This window comes from Oncorhynchus tshawytscha, linkage group LG06 (genome assembly GCF_018296145.1).
Source record: "Oncorhynchus tshawytscha isolate Ot180627B linkage group LG06, Otsh_v2.0, whole genome shotgun sequence".
Classification (NCBI taxonomy): Eukaryota; Metazoa; Chordata; class Actinopteri; order Salmoniformes; family Salmonidae; genus Oncorhynchus; species Oncorhynchus tshawytscha.
In genome coordinates this window covers 21,990,997-22,016,105 of record NC_056434.1, presented here as the reverse complement: position 1 = coordinate 22,016,105, position 25,109 = coordinate 21,990,997, and the positions used below count along the sequence as shown (strand labels likewise).

At 43.6% G+C, this 25,109-nt stretch overlaps 1 protein-coding gene across 3 annotated transcripts in view; it reads left to right on the top strand.

Annotated features, from left to right (window-relative positions):
* Positions 1-25,109, top strand: part of LOC112252244 (low-density lipoprotein receptor-related protein 5) — a 79,271-nt gene that overhangs the window by 44,152 nt on the left and 10,010 nt on the right. For all 3 annotated transcript variants that reach the window (XM_024423313.2, XM_024423314.2, XM_042323075.1), the window contains 11 exons: positions 12,527-12,743; positions 14,612-14,901; positions 15,118-15,344; positions 17,994-18,178; positions 18,410-18,733; positions 19,384-19,580; positions 19,855-20,069; positions 21,693-21,883; positions 23,182-23,391; positions 23,558-23,683; positions 23,786-24,022. In XM_024423313.2, the coding sequence (XP_024279081.2) occupies positions 12,527-12,743; positions 14,612-14,901; positions 15,118-15,344; positions 17,994-18,178; positions 18,410-18,733; positions 19,384-19,580; positions 19,855-20,069; positions 21,693-21,883; positions 23,182-23,391; positions 23,558-23,683; positions 23,786-24,022 (2,419 nt within the window). The remainder of the gene's footprint in view (positions 1-12,526; positions 12,744-14,611; positions 14,902-15,117; positions 15,345-17,993; positions 18,179-18,409; positions 18,734-19,383; positions 19,581-19,854; positions 20,070-21,692; positions 21,884-23,181; positions 23,392-23,557; positions 23,684-23,785; positions 24,023-25,109) is intronic.

Genomic DNA, 25,109 nt, shown 5'->3' with positions numbered 1-25,109 from the left:
CTCATGTTTATTAAGAGGGAAGGGGGTGATGGCATGTGTATCTCATGTTTATTAAGAGGGAAGGGGGTGATGGCATGTGTATCTCATGTTTATTAAGAGGGAAGGGGGTGATGGCATGTGTATCTCATGTTTATTAAGAGGGAAGGGGGTGATGGCATGTGTATCTCATGTTTATTAAGAGGGAAGGGGGTGATGGCATGTGTATCTCATGTTTATTAAGAGGGAAGGGGGGTGATGGCATGTGTATCTCATGTTTATTAAGAGGGAAGGGGGGTGATGGCATGTGTATCTCATGTTCAGAGGTGTCCAATAAGACATCTTTGTACCAGCTTGTTGTGCTGGCCTTGTTGGCTTGTTTTGTTTGCACTGCTACGTTTTATAGCTCACTTGTCACCGCATCTGGACCGAATAGTTTGGCTTCCGTTGCCCTTTGCTTTAAATTACACAAAAATAAATGACTGGCCTTTCTCCCTGAAAGGGTCTGCTCCCATTTAACAGTGCCTTGATAAATTATACTTTTTTTGTGGAGACTTCAGTCAAAACCCAGATTTCTTTAAAAAGCCCCTTGTCCGAGAAGCCAAGAAGTTAATTGCCTGGTAACAGATTGTTGCTGTTTTTTGCCTTATACAGTGAGGTCTTAAAACATTCAAGCTCTAGTTTATCCTAGCTCTGAGGAAGGATGCAATGTTTGAGGAGAATAAAAGACACCTGACTTTTGTAATATTTTCCACCCCCATCGGCCCATCTGCTCACTCACTTCGCCATACATCATGTACAAGGCTGTTTTAGAAAACACATCTCTAGGTATCTGAAAGACTCATTAGTGGCAAGTGCAGCTCTTTGAGTGCATTCATCAAGGTTAGTTAGTGTTTTAAAGATGGCTGCCCAGACTGATGGTTAAGAGCTGGCTTAAACCTATTAAACTCCAATGTGTCTGACATAATTAGGCTAGATGAATGGAGGTTTTCCGATACATTTTTTACAGGAAGAGAACTATTAGCTATTACCTGTTTCAGGTGTCTTGCCACAATTTTCCAAGATACCTCGCCGGTAAACGCTCATCATCATCGTCTTGATGGCTCATAACGGTGCACCTTTTGTAAATAACAAATAAAAACTAAAGATGGTTTGGAGAGTAGGCTCTTGAATCAACAAGAACGTCTGTTTTCTTTTTGCTGTTACAGCCCTGCTATATGGGAGGACGTGATTCATTTCTTCAAGGGTTAATACCTGTACAGAGTACTGTCTGGCTCTTCTCCCTAGCTCCAGCTATGAGCCTGCCTGTTCTCATAGTGTTCAGCCAGAAAGGCAGTCCCAGCTCCGTGCTGCACAATAATCTGTCTCATTTCCGTAGGGATGTGCATTATTCCACATCTGTCAGCAGGCGTGGGGGTGGGGGGGGGGGTTCCTCTGCTCCTGTTCTGGCTATGTTTGTGGCTTAACATGATTGTGCCGTGGCTACCCCTCGTTCCATAGCAGTGTTGTGATGAGGAGTTGCCGGCAGTTGTCGACTTGTCTGTTCACAATGCAGCCCATATGTATCCTAAATACCACATTGTGTTGGAATTTACAGGCAAATAGGCCTGAGTGGCATTTAAAGAAGTTGCTGAGACATCCAGCCTGTTTAGACCGTTCTTTGAAAACCCAGTTGAGAAGAAAGGAATGAACTCTGATAGTTCCTAGCTACATTAACATTAAGTCTACAATTTCCTTGAATATGGTGCTTGGAGGGTTGATTTCCCCATCACTTTTGCCTAAGTTATGTGTGTGTGCAGGTGGGCTCAACGATTGACTGACATTGTAAATATAGGCTAAATAATGTTTTGTATACTGGTTCTGTACACTGTTGACAGTACTCTTTGCTGTAATGATTATGAATGAACAGCCTAAATGAGCCCCAAAGCTCTTCTTACCCAAGTTATGTATTTACTCATGAATACATGGCTGTTTATAGACTGGTGCATGAGATTGACTGTGAGTGAATCTCTCCAGACACTATATCCATATCTCCCAGGAAGGTGTCTGGATCAGGAGAAGATGGAGTTCCATGGATCAATAATTATTATGTTCAGCAACAGGTAGACCAGTGTTTCCCAAACTCGGTCCTCGAGAACCCCAAGGGGTGCACATTTAGTTTTTTTGCCCTAGCATTACACAGCTGATTTAGATCATTAAAGCTTAATTAGTTGACTATTTGAATCAGCTGTGTAGTGCTATGGCAAAAATCAAAACATGCACCCCCTGGGGTCTTGAGTTTGAGAAATACTAAGCTAGACCCACTCTGCTTCTGGTTCTGTGTGTCTGTCTGGGTGTGTGCGTGCGTGTTGGAGTTTGTCCATATGGTACAGTGGGATTTTTGTATGGAAATATTCATGCCATACATTATAAATCCCAGTATATCAACTTGATCCTGTGGGGCTAAAATGTCTCCTTCAGCCAGGAAATAACTCAATCATCTACCATTTGAAGGTATGCCTTTATAACCAAATGATTGTATTTTATATATAGTTTTCTAGCAATAAGCTAATCCTGTTACTGTACTATGTGAGGAAAAGCTGTTTGCCCAGGCTCTGAGGGGGGAGTTCGGCATCATATTAGGCTCATGTTGAGTTCCAGAGGAGGGCTACGATTATGATAATATAAATATGTATTGCAGTAGGATGTTGATATTTTGTAAACAGGATACAGGAGCTCATGAGATCCACCAATTATTTTTAAAGATTGGTCTGTGAAGACTAACATCAACATGTAGGAGCAAACCAGTAAAACATATTCTAGAAGAATTTGATCATACAGCCAATAGTCTAGTCTTTAAACCACATTTTTGTTAAAGGATTCAAACAGTAGAAACATTTTATATTGGGTGACATAGTTTGAATGTTATTTGAGAATATAGCGTTTTTTCTCCTTTCCTGCTTATTTCCTGTGGAGGTGGTCGACCCTCAAAGGGAGGGAGAGAAAGAAAAGAGAGAGGGAGGACTGAAGGGGGTTGGGGGGGAAGTGCATGGAACATTGAGATGGATTGGGAGGATAATGGAGGATTGGAGGGGAAAAGAAAAGCAGTATGGACATTCTGTTTGACTTAAGGCAGCGCTCTTCTCGGCAGATAAAAATATAATATAATTTGTTGCCGAGTCGGGCCCTCGGAAGAACTGGCCAAACCCTATAACATTTCAAAGCCAATTGTGAATTGGAAGGTTGTTTGGTGTGAAGGGGACTTGGAGGGGGGGTGTAAATGATCAAATCTGCCAGGTAAAAGGGGTTGGGGGATGCTCATGTGGAGATGTAATTTGTGCTCTTCTCCTGAACTACTTGAGGTAATGCTGTCCACCAGGTTATGTGCATCTTCATGGTGATCCCCAAACTGAGCCAACAGGCCATATGCTGGGTTTGTGTTCCTACCTGCCCAATGATATGAAGGGCAGGTAGGAACACAAACCCAGGAAAATACCCAGATCCCACAACTACAAATATCTAACTTTTTAAGGACATTGACTTTATAGCCTACATGCTTTTTAATTCAGATGAAATAGGATAAACTAGTGCTTGATATTTTAAAAGGTCTTTGGAATTATGATCTGTAATTTTGAGACGGTGGTAAAAAAAATACATGTTATTTATGTCATAAATGCTGTGTGTGTCTGTCGTCTGTGTAGAGCATTGGTCAGGCCTCAGTCATTTTCCTCAGAGGAGCTTTAAAGTGGAACTGATGGCTTTTTAGCAAAAAGGAAATCTTGATAAAATGTTTTTTATATTTTCTGACAAGCGAGCACAGAGTCATTTTCATACTTTCATAGAATGTTTGGGAATGGCGTAGAGTAAGGCATTTGTAAAAAAATATATATATAAAAATAAAAAATATAAAAAATACAGCCATGCGTTTGGACAATTAATAGCCACTGCAGTAGATAAAACCTAATAAAAACGTGCCAGTTTTGTTCAGGCCCAGACTACACAGACCGGTGCGCCATAACCAATCAGAACTTGTGTAGGCATATATGTTACTAAGCCATTTGCCACATGTGCCTGCCATCATACACTTTGAACTGGACTGTGTGTTTACAGACTGTAGCATTAGCTCAACTTTAGATCATTAGAAAGTGTTTGTCAAAAACCACAAAATACCCCTGAATGGTTTTCTGCTAAAATGCAAATAAATACTACGGACATCCTCTTATATTTGGGAACTTAACAGACCTATTGATCAAACAACCCTGAACAGGTAGGCTCTCTCTCTCTCTAAGCTGAACCAGCTTAGTTACAACTAGGGTTTGAGCAAATTTTGATAAACTGTCTTTTGCTAGGCTTTTTTTCTCTTCTTTATCCTCTGTTTTTCCAGCAATTTGTATTTTGAAATATTGCAACAGGCCTAGGTCTATTATAGATGCTTTTCACTTACAACCACAAATCAACAATCGGCTATTTCATATGCTGCTCGCGCTGCCCAAATAGCACGCTTCCTGACTGTTGGTTATGCCCTGGCATTGTAATTTAAGGCTCTCCAACCCTGTTCCTGGTGAGCTACCATCCTGTAGGTTTTCACTCCAACCCGAATCTAGCACACCTGATTCTAATTATTAGCTAGTTGATAAGCTGAACCAGGTTAGTTACAACTGGGGTGGGAGCGAAAACCTACAGGAGTGTAGCTGTCAAGGAACATGTTGGGATACACCTGCTATAAGGGCTCCAACACACTGGCAGGATTGTCAAACGTTTGCCTGCTGACAGTATTTGGCACCTCTGAACAGAATGTCGGCAGACAAACTCTTTTGTGTTCACACACACCATAGACTTTGGAAGTAGTCAGCCTCGCCGCCTAAAATACTTCAAACCAGACGGTGGCAGACTAGCATTGTTTGGCAATGCATATCCGTGCATACTGCTTATGATCTAGATTCCAAGCTTTCTATGTAATGTTTCAATGATATTTTGAAGAAAGCCTTTGTTGATACTAGCCAGATGGCCACGGCTAGATAACTACCTACAGTTGAAGTCGGAAGTTTACATACACTTAGGTTGGAGTCATTAAAACTTGTTTTTCAACAACTCCACAAATTTCTTGTTAACAAATTATAGTTTTGGCAAGTCGGTAAGGACATCTACTTTGTGCATGACAAGTAAATTTTCCAACAATTGTTTACAGACAGATTATTTCACTTTTATATTCACTGTATCACAATTCCAGTGGGTCAGAGGTTTACATACACTAAGTTGACTGTGCCTTTAAACAGCTAGGAAAATTCCAGAAAATGATGTCATGGCTTTAGAAGCTTCTGATAGTCTAATTGACATAATTTCAGTCCATTGGAGGTGTAGCTGTGGATGTATTTCAAGGCCTACCTTCAAACTCAGTGCCTTTTTCCTTGACATCATGGGAAAATCGAAAGAAATTCCCCAAACCCTCAGAAAAGGACCTTGTGAAGATGCTGGAGAAAACAGGTACAAAAGTATCTATATCCACAGTAAAACAAGTACTATATCGACATAACCTGAAAGGCTGCTCAGCAAGGAAGAAGCCACTGCTCCAAAACCGCCATAAAAAAGCCAGACTACGGTTTGCAACTGCACATGGGGACAAAGATTGTACTTTTTGGAGAAATGTCCTCTGGTCTGATGAAACACAAATAGAACTGTTAGGCCATAATGACCATCGTTATGTTTGGAGGAAAAATAGGAAGGCTTGCAAGCCCGAAGAACACCATCCCAACTGTGAAGACGGGGGTGGAAGCATCATGTTGTGGGGGTTCTTTGCTGCAGGAGGGACTGGTGCACTTGACAAAATAGATGGCATCATGAGGTAGGGAAATGATGTGCTCTGTCTGGAGGAATGGGCCAAAATTCACCCAACTTATTGTGGGAAGCTTGTGGAAGGCTACCCAAAACGTTTGACCCAAGTTAAACAATTTAAAGGCAATGCTACCAAATACACATTGAGTGTATTTGACCCACCGGGAATGTGATGAAAGAAATAAAAGCTGAAATAATTAATTCTCAACTATTTAGACATTTCACGTTCTTAAAATAAAATGGTGATCCTAACTGACCTAAGACAGGGAATTTTTACTAGGACTAAATGTCAGGAATTGAATTTTTAAATGTATTTGGCTGAGGTGTATGTAAACGTCCGACTTCAACTGTAACAATTTAATTCACTCATCCCATACTGCCAGTGTCAGCCCATAGCCAAATGTTTAGCTAGGTAGCCAGCAAGCTCGGCAGCTAACACAGGCAGCTCTTTCATGGAAACTAGCTGATCCATTGTGATTCAATACTAGCTACAATGGTTAGCTAGATTGGAGGAAGTATTTTTAGTGTTGTGTGTATTGCGTCTTTGCACTTAGCTAGCTACCATCCCATAGCCAACATTGCATATTAAGTGTGACTGGCTCATCTGTGGATGTAAGGAAAAAATGCACCTTTTTTTCCTTTTGTTGGCTCCCCCACTTGGGGGTTCATGCTTTCTGATTGGCTCAAAGTTAAGTTGTTGTCCACTTACAAGCGTTGCGATTCTACAAGTAGAATCAGTAGATTTTGTCGGCACGGAGCAGGAATCGATTTTGTTCTAGCAAGAGAAGGAACGGCCACCCACTCTGAAAAGTATCTATCCGCAGTCAATCAGTAGTGAGATTCTCATTGTGTTTCATGCTTAAGATCAACAACTAATTTTAGCCAGAGCAAGTTGAGCTAAAATCTAAATAGGGAACTGTAGATAAACCCTCTCAAACCTTTTCAGCTTGTAGTTGGTTGTCAAAATTGCACTGATAAACGCTGGGGAATAGTAGCCTGCTCACCCTTCTGCAGCTTGCCTGCTAACGTATGCTTCTATCCCAACCCACGTTTTGACAACAATGGGAACTTGCCTGCCTGCCCATTTGTTCGATGCCAAATATATTTGATTGACAACTAAGAGATGGTAACTGTGGATAAGTCGTTCAAGTTCAACATAGCTGTATTTGGGGAAAGCAAAACTAAATATTTAAAAAATCACCTTAATTATAAAGTATTGCTGCATCTGTCATCACCTTTGCAGACTAATGTAAGATAGCCAACTATTCCTAATATGATGTAGATTGGATAGTCGTAAATTAGGCTAATAATATATGTATTTTTATTTAACTAGGCAAGTCAGTTAAGAACAAATTCTTATTTACAATGATGGCCTACCCGACCAAACCCTAATCCGGATGACGCTGGGCAAATTGTGCACCGCCCTATGGGACTCCCAATTACGTCCGGTTGTGATACAGCCTGGAATCGATCCTGGGTCTGTAGTGATGCCTCTAGCACTGAGATGCAGTGCCTTAGACCGCTGTGCCACTCGGGAGCCCAATATAACTGACTCACTGTTCGAAAAAAATACTTCTGCTTTTCTTCGCCTTTCTTTGCACACATCCAGAGCTCTGCCCCAGCTAGAGTGACATTTTGTAGGTAGATCCAAGAAAAATCTTTAACTATTTTTGCCTTTTTATAAACGTATTTCATTCAATTCTACAACTCTTTACCTTCGACTGGAGACACTAGTAGAATATTTAATACCCCAAAAATTACAGGGTAGGCTACTCTGCTGACACTGACAAACTGAGGTAAATGAAAGCGACCTCGTCTTGGAGGAGGAAATTATTATTCTAAGAAACTGTCAAGGAGCACGGAGACACCCAATGATAAAGACAGTGAATATGAGCACTCACCGGGATATGGCCGATGCTCTTCGCTATAGTGCCAATAAGATGAGCTACTGTTCACTCAATAAACTATTGCGAGTTGAGAATTTTGATAACTGTCTTTTGCTACGCTTTCTTTTCTTTTCTTTATCCTCTTGTGTTTTTCCAGCGATTTGTATTTTGAAATAATGCGGTAGACCTAGGTCCATTATAGATGCTTTTCACTTACAACCAGCTATTTCATATGCTGCTCGCACTGTCCAAATAGCAAGCTTCCAGACTGTTGGTTATGCCATGACCTTGTGGTTTTAAAACAATCCAAAGCAACAAAGAAAAATAATAAGCTAATGATCCTCTGTGGCTAAATAATTTTCTCTGTGTAGGGTTTTGAAGGATTGTATTTATTATTCTGTAGACTGGAGAAATTATATAACTTTGCCAAGTTCAATTTACTTTAGGGGAAGTGATTCACATTTTTTGCTAGCTTACCAAATGACACCTGCATCTCTAGCTGTAGCCACCAAAAAACGAAATGGGGGGGAAAGTCTGCCACTCAACCACTCGTCCATCCAATGACATGGCATCCTTCCAGCAGGTAGCTAGGCTCTGTGGTTTTAGCTTGCCAAACAAATAGCTACATATTCTCTCCACACCATGGAAAAATGTGTGGAATTGCAGGAAATTAACTTTAAAATGTTTTGCTCGCAAAGGGGGAGTGGTATGGATGTGGGTACGCAAACCCACGAGCCATTGCAGCCCCTCATGATGAGTTCAGTTTTTTGTGTGGCTCCCATCCCAATGAAAGTTGCCCATCCCCGCTCTACATCATGACATTTTTTTGTCAAATATAACCTCTTTTGCAAAACCTCTTATGAAGTTGGTTTTGAAGCATAAACTGTCAATTTTATATTTTTGACTGATATTATCATTGTCTGTTTATTTCATATTTACAAAGTAGTTAAAACACTGTCAGTTCCACTATAAGCTGCTAGCTAGTAGAAACTAAGACTGGGCTTTGAGGGCTATGCAGCCTTCTTCCGTCACACTGCCCCGGCCTGCAGATTGAATTTGTAAGGCATCTCAATGACACTGAGGCGCAAAGAGGACATTTACAATTGGCTGGCATTGAAGCCTGCCGAGGTTTGACTTTTCCCTGAATTACTGATGAGACTTTTGTGTTTTCTGTTTTGTTTATCTTTTCCTCGGTCAAGAAAAGGGTTCTCACACTATAAAAAAAAACTCAGTGAAAAAGAGCAGGGAGAAAAAATTGGGCACCCATCTTTCAGTGGCGAGGGCCATGTCTAATTGTCTCAGTAAAAAAATGAATAGAACGTCTGTAAGGGAGGGGGATAGACTCCTGCTGATAGGATGGCCATCAAAGTGCTGGTTTTTTTGTTTTCCTGGTTGGTCCTAAATTTTGAGTCCATTTTGTGTTTTGTTTCCAAGATTTTCCTTTTTGGTAGAAGGGGAGGTAAATTTCATCAACAATTTTTTCTTTTTTTCCCCCCCTGTGGCATTATATGTTTTAATGACCCCAGAGGCCTGCTTAGGTTTGTTCTGGACTAATTAGCCTAGGCAGCTGGCGTGTTCTTAACAGCACAGAGGGTCCAGTGTGTGCTGGCAGCCATGCGTTTACCCGTGCCTGCAGTCTAGGGCCTCCCCTCCATCCTCCCCTCCACTCCCAGGCTAGCCCCAGAAAGAGTTAACCTGGAGAAAGTGTGTCCGCACCGTGGCTGGAATCCAGAAAATCAACCAGCTGCACACTTAGTCCTTTGATGTGCTGCGCTGCAAGGCGAGCGGTGTATGTGGAATTGTCAGGATGTGGAGGAACATGACTCCATAGAAAGGGCAGTAATCTTACCTGGATTAGACTACGAAAGAAATGGAGAGGGAAGGAATGCCAGAGTTGGAGATTTTCTCCATTGCTGGTAAAAATAGCTGAGGTTTTTGGTGGTTACTCAGTCAAACAATGTCCTATAGTCCACTGAAAGCATAAATGCAAAGGGAAACAGATGTTTGAAAGGTATGCCATCCAATAAAAAGGTCTAATTACACCAGTGGAAAGAATTCATGCCTTACTCCTACGTAACCATGAGACGAAAAAGATCAAGTCCAGCCCATCCTATGTTCAACCACGCTCCCAAGATTGTGTTATAATAATATTAAAGTGAAAGTCTGCTTCCAAAGCACAACTGGTCATCCATATTTTAATTGGGTCACAGATAATGCTCTAATTAGGCCTAACTGCAAAATAACATATTTGCATTCCAAAGTCAGGAAAAAGTGTTTAAAATGGTCAATTTCCCTAAAACAGGGAATCATAACATTCATGGCATACCACACAAGTTGTGTGAAGCTTCCAGGGAAGTCCAGTTGAGGTATTATATCTCTGCTAGCTGGGGCTGCTATAGAAACTATGGCTGCTGTTTTGTTGAGCATTATGACCTACCCTCTCCCCCTCAGTGTGTTACTGCAAACCTTTCTGAATATCTTACTTGTTCCCCTTTAAGACTTTCCACTGAGTTGTGCTTAGCCTTCTTAGTCAGTGCTATATGCTTTCTCCTAATGTCTTTATCTAGTGTCTTTATCCTAAACAGACACACAGGTATAATGTTCCATAAAGAATGCTCGGCGCGAACCCAGTCCACCCCTCTAGTCTCTCTCTCTTAGCCATGTGGTCAGAGCAGTTTAGTGAGCTGGATTATCCTCCATCTCACCTTCTCCTCAAAAGCGACACCATTTCTCTGTGGTGTCAAATTCTGCCTGTCCCCCTCATATTGTGCTGTCTGCAGTGTTTGTGAAGAGAGAAAGTATTTCACCCAACAATGTGCCAATTTATTTATTTTCATATTGGGAGAGTGGGAGGAAGTCAGTGAGTTGCTCCATCAGCTGTAGGAAGCGAGGGACTGAATTACAGAAATTAATCAAGTGGACACCCTTCCAGGGCAGGCAGCCCTTGGAAGCAGCCTCAGCCCCATCTCCGTCTGCACACTCCAAGCTTCCTGGCCACACAGGAAGAGCTCAAGATGGGAACCACACCGTACAGAAAGTCTTTGTTTTAAGAACTTCTCGGCAAAACAACATGCCACACTAATATGGCCGTCACTGGCAGAGCCGTCTGTGAATGCGTAGGTAGTATTTAGACATCAGCCGATATCTGTCGAAAGGGCCTAAGTTTGTATTCATTAGAGCGATCCAAAGTCATCTGTAAGACCACCAGATCTTATAAATTCAAGTTGCCATTGTTAAATACCTGCTGTGAACAGGATATGCAAGTGTACTGGTGCCTTTGTGCTCAGTTCCTATAGGGTTTTGTAAAGTGCTTGTGGACGGCATCGTTTTCATCCAGAGAGCTCAACTTTTCATTATAATTTTTGTGTCCGAGCCACTTCGGCTTGTCTCCCACCAAAATAAAGACCTAGGGTTGGTTGGTTGTATGGAGTGATTAACACCCACGTGAACCCACTGATACCTCCATGTAAACTGAAATGGGACAAGCACACAGTGCTGATCTGTGTAGTGCTCAGTTTCTCCTAGAGTAGAATATGCTCATCATGTCACGTAGGAGTAGCCATAATAAGATGCCACACTCCAGAATTTTCAGTCAGACTGAAATATTTCCTGGAACTTACACCAGTTTGCTAAAATAAAAAACACAGGTCTATTTTCAGTGGCACAGTTTTGTGTAATAGTAATGCCGGGTCGGCTAGGATTCGTGTCGAGTGTAATTGCAGCCTTTTCAGAAATAAGCAGTTAAGTTCCCAGTAAGGAACACTCAGTTTCAGCTCTCTCTTTCTGCTCCTCATAAGACAGAGGCATGCTTTGGCACCACTCCCTATATCCGTTTACTTCATTTTCTAATGCAACCCTTGTGACTGGAATCCTATACTGTCACATTTATTCATTTAAATATGATATACTCTGCGTGAATAAGGATTATTTGTGTGGTCTCCCACTTAGCAGAAGTTGTGTTTTTCCCCAGATAGAGATATTGACGGTCATGCTCCACAGTCAATGGTGATCTTTGAATATAAATAGCTTGTCAGTTTGCAGTTAGTTACATATTGAGTTTTATTGATTTTAAATGTCTCCATGATTTGGCTTTGAAACAGTCTTGAAATTAGGGCTCTCAACAACTCTATGAAATACTATTGTCATTGTCAGTGCATTCTATCCAGTGTCAGTAACCTGCTCTGACCTGTTTGTGTGTTTTAAATTGTACCTTACCTCAGGTTATCAAGAATTAGATGTCATAACTCATATTGACGCCTACAGCATCTATGGCAGGGATCATCAACTAGATTCAGGCGCAATACTTTTTTTTTATTTTCTTGAGCGGATGGTCGGGGGGACATGACATAATTCCAAATAATTTGTAGACTGCAAATTGACCGCAAGAAGCCCAGACAGATATAATATTTGACTAAAACATAATAACTTCAAACCTTGCTAACTTCTGTATACAATATTATGCTTGGGAATACCGTGGAACATTTCTGAAATTAAAATCACTTGATTTGCTATTGTTTTTACAAAAAAAGATTTGTTTCGTCAGTAAACTTTGGCAGCCAAATAAAATCCCCACCAGTTTCTTTCTGCCAATTGGGGAATCCTGATCTATGGGTGTGGGTAGATGCTTGTGTGTTACAGAACAAGAGCCTGAGGACAAACTTTTGCTTGGACAATTGCTTATGCCTAATCAGACAAATGCCTATCAGTTGCCGTTTCCTACCACTGTGCCCTTGAGCAAAGCACCCAACTGCTCCAGGGGTGCTGAAATAACAAACGTTTTTGCTCATACTTGGCAAAAGATACTGCTTGGGTTGCCCATCAATATTAAAACCCCCTCCTCTACGTAAACCCAGGTGATTGATGTGGACGGCTCCAATAGGATGACCCTACTGGAGGACAAGCTACCCCACATCTTTGGCTTCACGCTGCTGGGCGACTACATCTACTGGACGGACTGGCAGAGGAGGAGCATCGAGAGGGTCCACAAGACCAACGCCATCCGAGAGATCATCATTGACCAGCTGCCTGATCTCATGGGACTCAAAGCCACCAGAGTCACTGAGGTCTCCGGTAAGAGAAAGAGGAAATTATGGGGTTTTGTTGTTATTTGGATGTACACAGCTGTAGTAGTGTAAGAAGTGTGTTTCATTTAAACTCAGCAAAAAAAGAAACATCCTCTCACTGTCAACTGTGTGTATTTTCAGCAAACTTAACGTGTAAATATTTATGAACATAAGATTCAACAACTGAGACATAAACTGAACAAGTTCCACAGATATGTGACTAACAGAAATGGAAAAATGTGTCCTTGAACAAAGAGGGGGTCAAAAGTAACAGTCAGTATTTTGTGTGGCCATTAGCTGCATTAAGTACTGCAATGCATCTCCTCCTCATGGACTGCACCAGATTTGCCAGTTCTTGCTGTGAGATGTTACCCCACTCTTCCACGAAGGCACCTGCAAGTTCCCAGACATTTCTGGGGGGAATGGCCCTAGCACTCACCCTCCGATACAACAGTTTCCGAGATGTGCTCAATGGGATTGAGATCTGGGCTCTTCGTTGGCCATGGCAGAACACTGACATTCCTGTCTTGCAGGAAATCACACACAGAACGAGCAGTATGGCTGGTGGCATTGTCATGCTGGAGGGTCATGTCAGGATGAGACTGCAGGAAGGGTACCACATGAGGGAGGAGGATGTCTTCCCAGTAACGCACAGCATTGAGATTGCCTGCAATGACAACAAGCTCAGTCCGATGATGCTGGGACACACTGCCCCAGACCATGACGGACCCTCCACCACCGAGTACAGGCCTCGATGTAACACTCATTCCTTCGACTATAAACGTGAAACTGACCATCACCCCTGGTGCGACAAAACCGCGACTCGTCAGTGAAGAGCACTTTTTGCCTGTCCTGTCTGGTCCAACGTCAGTAGGTTTGTGCCCATAGGCGACGTTGTTGCCGGTGATGTCTGGTAAGGACCTGCCTTACAACAGGCCTACAAGCCCTCAGTCCAGCCACTCTCAGCCTATTATGGACAGTCTGCGTACTGATTGATTGAAGGATTGTGCGTTCCTGGTGTAACTCTGGCAGTTGTTGTTGCCATCCTGTACCTGTCCCGCAGGTGTGATGTTTGGATGTACCGATCCTGTGCAGGTGTTGTTACACATGGTCTGCCACTGCGTGGATGATCAGCTGTCCATCCTGTCTTCCTGTAGCACTGTCTTCGGCGTCTCACGGTACGGACATTGCAATTTATTGCCCTGGCCACATCTGCAGTCCTCAGGCCTCTATGCAGCATGCCTAAGGTACATTCACACAGATGAGCAGGGACCCTGGGCATCTTTCTTTTGGTTGTTTTTCAGAGTCAGTAGAAGGGCCTCTTTAGTGTCCTAAGTTTTCTTAACTGACCTTAATTGCCTACCACCTGTAAGCCGTTAGTGTTTAACGACCGTTCCACAGGTGCATCTTCATGAATTATGTATGGTTCATTGAACACGCATGGAACAGTGTTTAAACCCTTTACAATTAAGATTTGAGAAGTTATTTTGATATTTACGAATTATCTTTAAAAGACAGGGTCCTAAAAAAGACGTTTCTTTTTTTGCCGAGTTTAGGTAGTGACATGATGCTTCGCCAATTGTGCGCCACACTGTTAGGATTTGGCCGGGGTAGGCAGTCATTGTAAATAAGAATTTATTCTTAACTGACTTGCCTAGTTAAAATAAAGGTTCAATATTTATTTTTTATTTTAAAGTTCTACAGTATTAAGTATGCAATAATTCTGAGTACTACTAGGGTAAATGTTTTCTTATGTATGATGTGTTATCACAACTGACAGCTGTAAACAGTCCTTAAAGAGGACAGTACCAGACCTCCCGGTCTGCTGCAGCTAAACTGACCATGTCTCTCTCTGTCCCTCTCTCCCTCATAAAGGCACAAACGGCTGTGTGGAGGATAATGGCGGCTGCAGCCACCTGTGTTTCCACCGGCCCCAGGGCCTGCGCTGTGACTGTCCCATGGGCCTGGAGCTCCTCAGTGACATGAGGACATGCGTGGTGCCCGAGGCTTTCCTGCTCTTCACCAACCGGGCTGACATCCGCTCCATCTCCCTCGGGACCAACTCTAACGACGTTGCCATCCCCCTCACCGGGGTCAAGGAGGCCTCCGCCCTCGACTTTGACGTCTCCGAGAACAGGATCTACTGGACTGACGTCAGCACCAAGGTGAGAATGACTCCTTTTCTCTGTCATTCTATTCTAGTCATTCGTTTTAGGGTTTCCATTCAAATTTTGGGGGTTTGTTTTCTGTCATCTGGGTTAATTTAGCTATCGGGATGTTTTATTTATATTTAAGCTCCAGTCTTTTTTGGTTCATATTGAGCTCAGTGCCTGACTGTTGTACAAGTGTCTCACTCTACTCCACTGTCCTCCCTCCCTCAGACCATCAGCAGGGCCTTCATGAACGGCAGCTCTGTGGAGCATGTGATCGAGTTTGGGCTGGACTACCCAGAAGGTATGGCAGTAGACTGGATGGGCAGGAACGTGTACTGGGCCGACACAGGGACCAACCGCATAGAGGTGGCCCGGCTGGATGGACAATACCGACAGGTCCTGGTGTGTAAGGACCTGGACAACCCTCGCTCCCTGGCCCTTAACCCTGCCAATGGGTAAGATTGACTGGGATCCAGCTCATCTGCATGACACAACTCCCAGACCTGTCTGACTGGCATGAGCCTGGTCCCAGATCGGTTTGAGCTGTCTTGCCAGCTTTGAACGTGTGAGAATGTCCATAGGAGTTGGAATGGCAAGGCGGTACAAACGGATCTGAAACCAGGTTAGGCTGACGTCATCTGTTCACCAGTACCCATAGAGATGACTGTCTGGCTGGATGAATCCCCTTCGCATGATTCGTTCCCTCTGACTTTCTTAGGCAGGGAGTGTAGTGAAGTTGCATCAGTGGCACAGCACTGCGGCTTTCAAGTTTTAGTCACGTGCACATGTACAGTGAAATGTCTTTCTTGCCAGCTCTTTCCCAACAATGCAGTAATCAATATCAGTAGTACTATAAAATATAGCCGAACAAAAACACACGAGAAAGAGAAATAAGAAGAACACAAGTAAGCTATATACAGGGTCAGTTCATGGTCCGTGCCAATACCATAGTTACAATGAGCAGGAATACAGTGTGGTAGAGGTAGATATGTATTGGGGTAAGGTGACTAGGCATCAGGATAAAGGATATGAAGATAAGATGCGTAAGCAGAGAGAACAGTCTTTGGCTTGGGTGGCTGGTGTCTTTAGCAATTTTCACCACCTGATTTGGAGGTGCTGGATGGCAGGGAGCTGGGCCGCAGTGACGTACTGGGCTGTCCGTACCACCCTCTGTAGCGCCATATGATCAAGGGCAGTGCAGTTGCCAAACCAAGCAGTGATGCAGTCAGTCAAGATGCTCTCAATGGTGCAGTTGTAGAACTTTTTGAGGATCTGAGGGTCCAATCCAAATCTTTTCAACCTCTTTAGGGGGATGAGGTACTGTTGCACCTTCATGACTGTGTGCGGACCATTTTAAGGACACTGAGGAACTTGAAGCTCTCAACCAGCTCTCGATCAGCTCCCCCCCGTTTCCTGTAGTCCACGATCAGCTCTTTGGTCTCTACTGACGTTGTTGTCCTGGCACCACATTGCCAAGTCACTAACCTCCTTTCTGTAGGCGTCTCATCGCCGCCGGTGAAAAGGCCTACCACTGTCGTGTCGTCAGCTAACTTGATGATCGTATTGGAGTAGTGCGTGACCATGCAGTCTTGGGTGAACAGTAGGGGACTAAGCACACACCCCTGTGGAGCCCCCATGTTGAGAGTCAGCTTGGCGAATGTGATGTTGCCTACCCTACCCTTACAGACAGAGACTTCTCCTCCATGTGAGGAGTTGTTAGTCGATACGTGTGCCAACATGTCACAGCTTTTACATGTCACTCTGCAGGATGAAGTCGTGTCCTGGAGCTGTCAAGAGTCATGCTTGTGGCTTCTGATGCATTTTTACCACCTAGCCTTAACCCTCAGCATGGTTTCCTTTCTCAGATACTGAACTGGGTTGAGTTCTACAGGTATTGTCTCCATTGCTGGGGCCGTTTCCATTTACCAATTTACCAGTCCATATTGAATTAGTTTGGGAATGCAGACATAGTCTTGGCTGGCATCAAGTGTTTGGGGATATATGGGCTAGAGGTCGACCGATTATGATTAATAGCCGAAAAATCGGCCGATTAATTGGTATCGGCTTTTCTTGGTCATTATATATATTTATAAAATGACAATTACAGCATTTCTGAATGAACACTTATTTTAACGTAATATAATACATCAAAATTAATTTAGTCTCAAAAAAATTATGAAACATGTTCAATTGGGTTTAAATAATGCAAAAACAAAGTGTTGGAGAAGAAAGTAAAAGTGCAATATTTGCCATGTAAAAAAGCTAATGTTTAAGTTCCTTGCTCAGAACATATGAAAGCTGGTGGTTCCTTTTAACATGAGTCTTCAATATTCCCAGGTAACAAGTTCTAGGTTGTTCCATATTTTATCTAACGGGTGGCATCCCTAAGTCTAAATATTGCTGTTACATTGCACAACCTTCAATGTTATGTCATAATTATGTACAATTCTGGCAAATTAATTACCATCTTTGTTAAAAAGAAATGGTCTTCACACAGTTCGCAACGAGCCAGGCGGCCCAAACTGCTGCATATACCCTGACTCTGCTTGCACAGAACGCAAGAGAAGACACAATTTCCCTAGTTAGAAGAAATTCATGTTAGTGGGCAATATTAACTAAATATGCAGGTTTAAAAAATATATACTTGTATATTGATTTTAAGAATTGCATTGATGTTTATGGTTAGGTACATTGGTGCAAGGACAGTGCTTTTTTTCACGAATGCGCTTGTTAAATTATCACACGTTTGTAACAGGCACCGCATTGGTTATTTGCAACACCGGACAAGCTAGTTAAACTAGTAATATCATCAACCATGTGTAGTTAACTAGTGATTATGTTAAGATTGATTTTTAATAAGATAAGTTTAATGCTAGCTAGCAATTTACCTTGGCTCCTTGCTGCACTCGTGTAACAGGTGGTCAGCCTGCCACGCAGATTCCTTGTGGGGTACAATGTAATCAGCCATAATTGGTGTCCAAAAATTACAGATTATTATGAATACTTGAAATCGGCAATAATTAATCGGCCATTAAGATTAATCAGTCGACCTCTAATATGGGCTTGTTCTACTATGTATAAAGCAGCTCTGTGTGTCTCCTCAGCTACATGTATTGGACAGAGTGGGGAGGCAAGCCCAGGATCGCCAGGGCCCACATGGACGGCAGCAACATAATTACCCTAGTGGACAAAGTGGGCAGAGCCAACGGCCTCACCATCGACTACATCGACCAGAGACTCTACTGGACCGACCTGGACACCTGTATGATAGAGTCAACCAACATGCAAGGTAAATGCATACAGTAGTCAAGCTCTTCTCCAAGCCCTCTGTTGTTTATGATTGATGATACATGATGAGCATAAAACTCTGTAATATTGCTGTGGTTGACAGCAATATTCATTCATGTCCATTCTCCTTTTCCACCCAATATTACTGTACAAATATATCATATTGCTGTGGTTAATATCAATATCCTCAGATCTTCAATAATCCATATATTGATAATCATGTTTCATCCAGGTCTGCAGAGGGAGATAGTGGCTGACGACCTCCCTCATCCGTTCGGTCTGACCCAGTACCGGGACTACATCTACTGGACAGACTGGAACCTGCGCAGCATCGAGCGGGCCGACAAGCACTCTGGGCTTAACCGCACCATGGTCCAGGGACACCTGGAGTACGTCATGGACATCCTGGTCTTCCACTCCTCTCGCCAGGACGGTGCCAATGACTGCTCCCAGAACAACGGCAACTGTGCCCACCTGTGCCTGGCGTCGCCCTCCGGCTCCCAGTGCCGCTGTGCCTCCCACTACATCCTGGACTCAAACAGCAGGAACTGCAGCTGTGAGTAGAGAAACGACCAGGGCCGGCATTAACAGGGGGTTGTTGGGTTTATGTTTTTAGTTTGGTTCAGTGTTGTATTTAGTGTGTTGGTACAGTCAGTTTATTCTGTTTTGAGACATATGCACTAATCTCCTGTGGACATTTTTACTGTAAGTTGGAAATTGAAGTCCTCCGTTAAGAGTAGGCGAGTCAGTGTATTTTACAACGTCTTTGCTCTAGAAGGATGTATTGTCTTAATCAAATCCAGGTGTGTCTACAGCCCTTGGCCATGCAAAACCTCATAACACGTGTCTGTCTGAATCATACCATGAGCTGACCTCAGACTTTCACTGAGGCCTGATGTGGACAAGTGTTAGAAAGGAGGTTGCTGTGCACATATCACAGACTGAGCATTCCTCTGGTCTTGGCATGGGATGAAGGCCCTGTGTTCCTACATGTCTTTTTCTTTATTGCTACATACTTCCCTGGCCTCTGGGGACCACTGATTACTGCATTCTATTAAGCTGATTACAACATCCTGAGTCATGGAAAGGTTGGTAGGAGAGAGGGAGGAAGAGATATAGAGGGAGGGGACAGAGAGACTGAGTGAGATGGAGAGATTCAAATGTTTGGATTGGGCCTGTTAACCTCTGACCCCTCCCTCCCTCCAGCCCCCTCGAGCTTCCTCCTGTTCAGCCAGAAGGCCTCAATCAGCCGCATGGTTCTGGGTGAGCAGAGCCCCGACATCATCCTTCCCATCCACGTCCTCCGCAACGTCCGGGCCATCAGCTACGACCCCCTGGACCACCTGATCTACTGGGTGGACGGGCGGCAGAACATCAGGAGGGCCCGCGACGATGGCACACAGGTGAGTCTTGCTGATAAAGAGGACCATATATTTACATACACACTTAAGATGCATATAGTATATTGTGTATATTAATGTTTTTCAATGATATTCTAATTTACATGCATATAAAGTTGAGGGAGTTATAGAACTTAATTTAATTGATGTCAGTGCAGCCATCATGCACAAATACATTTGTTTGAACACTCGCATATCTTTTGTCGACAGTGTGAAACCTTTCACAATTATAGGCCATTTCTCTAATTGAATATCTGTCTCCTTCATCCTCTTCCAGTCATCAGTGGTGGTGTCCACCACTTCCACCCACCAGCAGCAGCCTGACAAACAGCCCCACGACCTGAGCCTGGACACCTACAGCCGTACTGTCTACTGGACTTGTGAGGCCACCAATACCATCAACCTCCAGCGCCTGGACGGAGATGCCATGGGCGTGGTCCTGCGAGATGAACATGACAAACCCAGAGCCATTGTAGTCAACGCCGAAAAAGGGTGAGGAGGGAAGGGGGAGTGTTGTATCAAAGAGGAGACTGGAAAACAAAGTGCTGCCTGGTTCATACTGTTACAGCTCGAGGCAACTGTTTTTTGTGCAGATAGAGGCAGACTGACTCAATAACTGGATTTAGGGATGGCAACATTTCTATTTCAAATCTCCCAGGCTCGGTTTTCAAATCTACCCCGATTGTGGTGGACTTGGGAATGAAAAACCGAGGGACCTTACTCACTTGAAAGCTTTTGAAAATAAACAGGACTTCCAAAATAGTTCAGTGTCCCCTTATGAAATATTTTCAAGTGAGCGATGCCACTTGTATGTGTCTAAATATAGCAGTTGGCTGGCGGGCAGATCAGGGACTGGGTGTGGCACTCCTCCAAGCAGCAGAGTAATTAGTGGGTGATCAGGTGTTTAGTGATGTGGTGTTGACAATTTGACATAGGAGACTCTGGAACAGTGTTTATTTTCCTTTGATAGGGCAGGGAAGGAACCACAGCCCCAAGTAACTACGAGGCTGAGAATGTCAGGTCATGTGTGCAGCAGATGGTTGTGTTTACTGTTCTGCCTGCACTACTTTCTCCTCTCCAGTGGTGCAGTAGTATGGTCAGGGCCGTAGGTCAGGGCCTGGCAGGCTGCACTGTAATTGTGATGCTCATTGTTGATGCGGCCGTCCTCCATGTTCCGTTCTATTTGGGGCTCTCCTATGTGGTTTGGCTTGGATGTGGCGGAGGTGACTTCTCTCATAGGAGTGACCCGGAGTAAACTAATCAACATGAGACATTTAATCCCAAAAATCTCAAACTGAATATTGTTGGCAATCAGCTTGACAATTTTGATAATTTGACATGGTCTTGTAGTTGTTTTTATCCGATTTGAAAGTTGCATTCAGTTGCTTGTCTCTCCATGGGCATGGAAAGCACTAAATAGACATTGAAGATATTTGGCCGAGCTCAGTACAGACAGTCTCAAAAGGTTACAGGCAGGTTGAAGAGCTGTGGGGTTAATTTGTTTTCTCCCACTTTCCCTTGAAGTGACGGCTTCTACATTTACTCAAAGCATTAGGTTATTACATTAATACTTCAACTGATTACACTCAGACTGATATTTAAAAAAATAAATAAAAATAGTTCCCTTTTGACTTGAAGAAGCAGAACCAAATTACAAACAGACGAGCGTTTGCGCAATAGCATTTCTTCCTTCAAGTCTTCTGTCTAAACAGGTGTTAAGGGAGGTTCTTATCAGAGCTGATAGAAGCTGGTGTGAGACGTAACAAACCGGGAAGGCCCACAGCCCGATAATAGCCTCTACTCCTCCAGGCTCTGAGAGGGGGGCCAACTTAACAGCCCTGCGCTCTTGTCTACACCCAGCACAGTACAATACAGGCTGCCCTGCCCACTCATCAAAACACATATCTCAACTGTTATTTATCTCCCATCTATCAGTAAATCTCTCTGACTGATTTCCATGTTGTAGTGTGATTAATATATTATATATATATCAATGTTGACTAATGTCTAAAATCCTGTACACAGTTGGTGGTTTAAGGTTTGGGCAGCAACTGTTCAAATGTCTGTCAGTATGCTTTTCGTTGTTTTTATTTACTGCCTCCATCTCTCCTGTAGGTATATGTATTTCACGACCATGCAGGATCGCTCTGCTAAGATCGAGGGAGCGTCTCTGGATGGGACAGAGCGGGAGTCTTTGTTCACCACGGGTCTGATCCGGCCTGTAGCCCTGGCCCTGGACAACAAGCTGGGGAAACTCTTCTGGGTGGACGCTGACTTGAAACGCATTGAGAGCAGTGACCTCACCGGTGAGTCCCAATGCTAAAGAAGTGTGGACAGCCATTCTAGATCCAGAACATCATCACTCAAACACTGCTGATCATCTGAAAAGCTGTTGTTGCTATGGTTTATCAGTTTTGACAGCATTTATTTACATCTTTCATTCTCAGTAGTACACAGCAGTACCATGGAAAATGGCACAATGTTCCTCGAGTCCAAACACAGTTTGTGGTCTAAAATAGTCTGCCCATCTTCCTAATACGTTTGAAAGCCTACATCTTCACACTAGAAAAGCCTGGCCTCTTTGGACCCCCCTTCAGGCCAATGAGGAGTCATTTGGACTCAACATACTAATGAATACAATTTCATGTATGCTATCGGGAAAATAATACTTTGGTTGTGTTTATGAAGAACACAATAGCATTTTTATTAGTTTGTTACTGTAGGCTGTGGAGTAGATGGAATTGTGATATTTTGAAAAAGGGCTCATCTCTTCAGTCTTAAGAGTTATTTGGCAAGGGTAAGTGTTTTTTTTTTTTTTTTACTTCAGAATCTGCTTTTTCTGATACTATATAGAAATCAAGTCTTGCCTTCCTGTGACACTACAATGATATGAAAAGGTCACTTTTTTGTGCAAAACAACTGTTTTTAACAATTCTGTTTGATACCGGTGCTAAGCGCACCGGTTTGAGTGTCGAACTGCAACGCGGCTGGGTTTTTCATGCTCAACATTTTTCTGAGTGTATCTAGAATTGTCCACCACCCAAAGGACATCCAACCAACTTGACACAACAGTGGGGATGCATGGGGGTGCAACTCAATATTAGGAAGGCGTTCCTAATGTTTTGTACACTGTATGTGTGTTAAATAGACTTATTTTAGGAGAAGTCCAGAACAGAGGGGGGCATGACTTTAAAATGGCAGGGAAATTTCCATTTTTAATTCACATTGGGTCAAAATTATCCCCTTGGCCTTTCTAGTGTTAAATAAATCCCCCTGCCTCGGAAGTCTGGACTGGATATGAACAATACAGCATCCAGACTGATTTCTCCAGGCCATTTATGCACCATCAGACTGTAAAGTTATACAAGAGAGTGTCTTTATTTTGGCAACAGTTATTGAATATTAGTCAACCTGGTTTTAGTGATGGTGTCTATATTTATACCTATATTTTCTATGATAAAGTTTAGAATTTAAGAAGGAAGACCTAAGGATCTGAAAATAAATGCATTTGGGAGGATACACCGTCTTTGATGTGAGATATAGGATGTCTATTGTTTGGTGTATACTACCCTTGTTCTGAGGTAATTCCTCTTCCTTCTCCCAGGAGCCAATCGGATTGTCCTCCAGGACTCTAACATCCTGCAGCCCATGAGTCTGACAGTGCTGGGGGAGCACCTGTACTGGATCGACAGACAGCAGCAGATGATCGAGAGGGTGGACAAGCTGATTGGGGAGAAGAGGACCCGTATCCAGGGCCGCATTGCCTACCTCACCAGCATTCACGCTGTGGAAGACATGGACCCTACAGAGTTTGGTAAGGCACCTGGAGGAGCCTGTGTTTAGCCACTTCCTATTGCCTCAGCAGATACCAATTATTTTGGAAAACAATGTGTGATGCAGTGCTTTACTACAACAGAGTTCCGTTACTCTCCAGGGGCAAAAACTCAATGTCCACGTCTTCTCCTTCCTCTTCTCCACAGCTTCTCATCCCTGTTCCCATGACAACGGAGGCTGCTCACACATCTGCATTGCCAAAGGAGACCGGACACCTCGCTGCTCCTGTCCCATGCACCTGGTCCTGCTGCCCAACCTGCTCATCTGTGGAGGTACAGCTGCTGCTGTAACACATTCAATAATGATGTGCAATACACAATAAGTCAAGTTTTACACCAGGCATTGGCTCTGAATCTAAACTCCTCCCACTTCAGACCCACCCACCTGTTCCACAGAGCAGTTCACCTGTGCCACGGGCGACATTGACTGCATCCCCATGGCATGGCGCTGTGACGGCGTTGCTGAGTGTGATGACAACAGTGACGAGGAGAACTGCCCCGTGTGCTCGGCAATCCAATTCCAGTGTGACAAGGGCCAGTGTGTGGATGCTCAGCTACGCTGCAACGGAGAGCCAGACTGCGCAGACAACTCCGATGAACAGGACTGTGACAGTACGTTCACTCAACTGACTTTATGCACAATATTGACACATACTGCTACGCCATCTTGGAAGTATGTAAGATGTTTTAGTCCAATGTAAATATAGTATTTCGGTTTTTGTATACATTTCACTCTTTTTTTTACATTTTCGAATTAAATATACCTTCCTGCAACCCGCCTCACCCAATGTGGTACGAATGTGCTATTTTTTAGACCTTATAACTGGAACCTCCATCAGCAGCTAGCCATTTAGTCATTGTTAGCCACTGCTTGCGGTCTTTACCTTTAGCTCGGACTCCAGACGCTTTAGCCCGGATAATACTTGCCAGTCTGTACAGCGAAATATCAGCATTCTTTTTTTCCCACTACATCACTGGATTTCTGCCGCAAGCTCTGGACCATTACACCGGATCTTCACGTCTAGCTAGTTGCTACTGAGTGGCTATTGTAGCGAACGCCCTTGTCCAGAAGCATGCACCAGTTAGCCTCGAGCTAGGCCCATCTCCCGGCTAGCAAACGAAGTACACCAACTACAATACCTTTCTTGCCAATTGGCCTGGACCCTTTGTCGACACTGAGCCCCACCAATCCATCACCACTGGTCTGCTGACATAATTCAGCCGATGTGCTCTCAACCATGGATGTTGGTGATGATCCATCTGCTAGCCCGGGCACGCTATGCTTCCTGAAAGCCGTGTCTCCCGCTCGCCTAGCATAGTAATCGACTACCGAACAGCTCCCTGTTTCATCTATTGCTGCTCATTGGACCCTATGATCACTCGGCTACACAGCTGATGCCTGCTGGATTGTTCATTAACACAGTACTTCATTTTGTTTATCTGTTGGCCCCAGCCTCGAACTCAGGCCCTGTGTGTAGCTAACTGATCCTCTCTGCCCATTCATCACCTTTTACCCCTTGTTGCCTTAGCTCCCCCAATCAACACCTGTGATTGCTTTATGCCTTTCTTGAATGTCAATATGCCTTTCTTGAATGTCAATATGCCTTGTATACTGTTTAGGGCAGCTCTCGTTTTATTTTACTACGGAGCCCCTAGTCCTGCTCAACATGCCTCAGATAGCCCCCTTGTCCCACCCCCC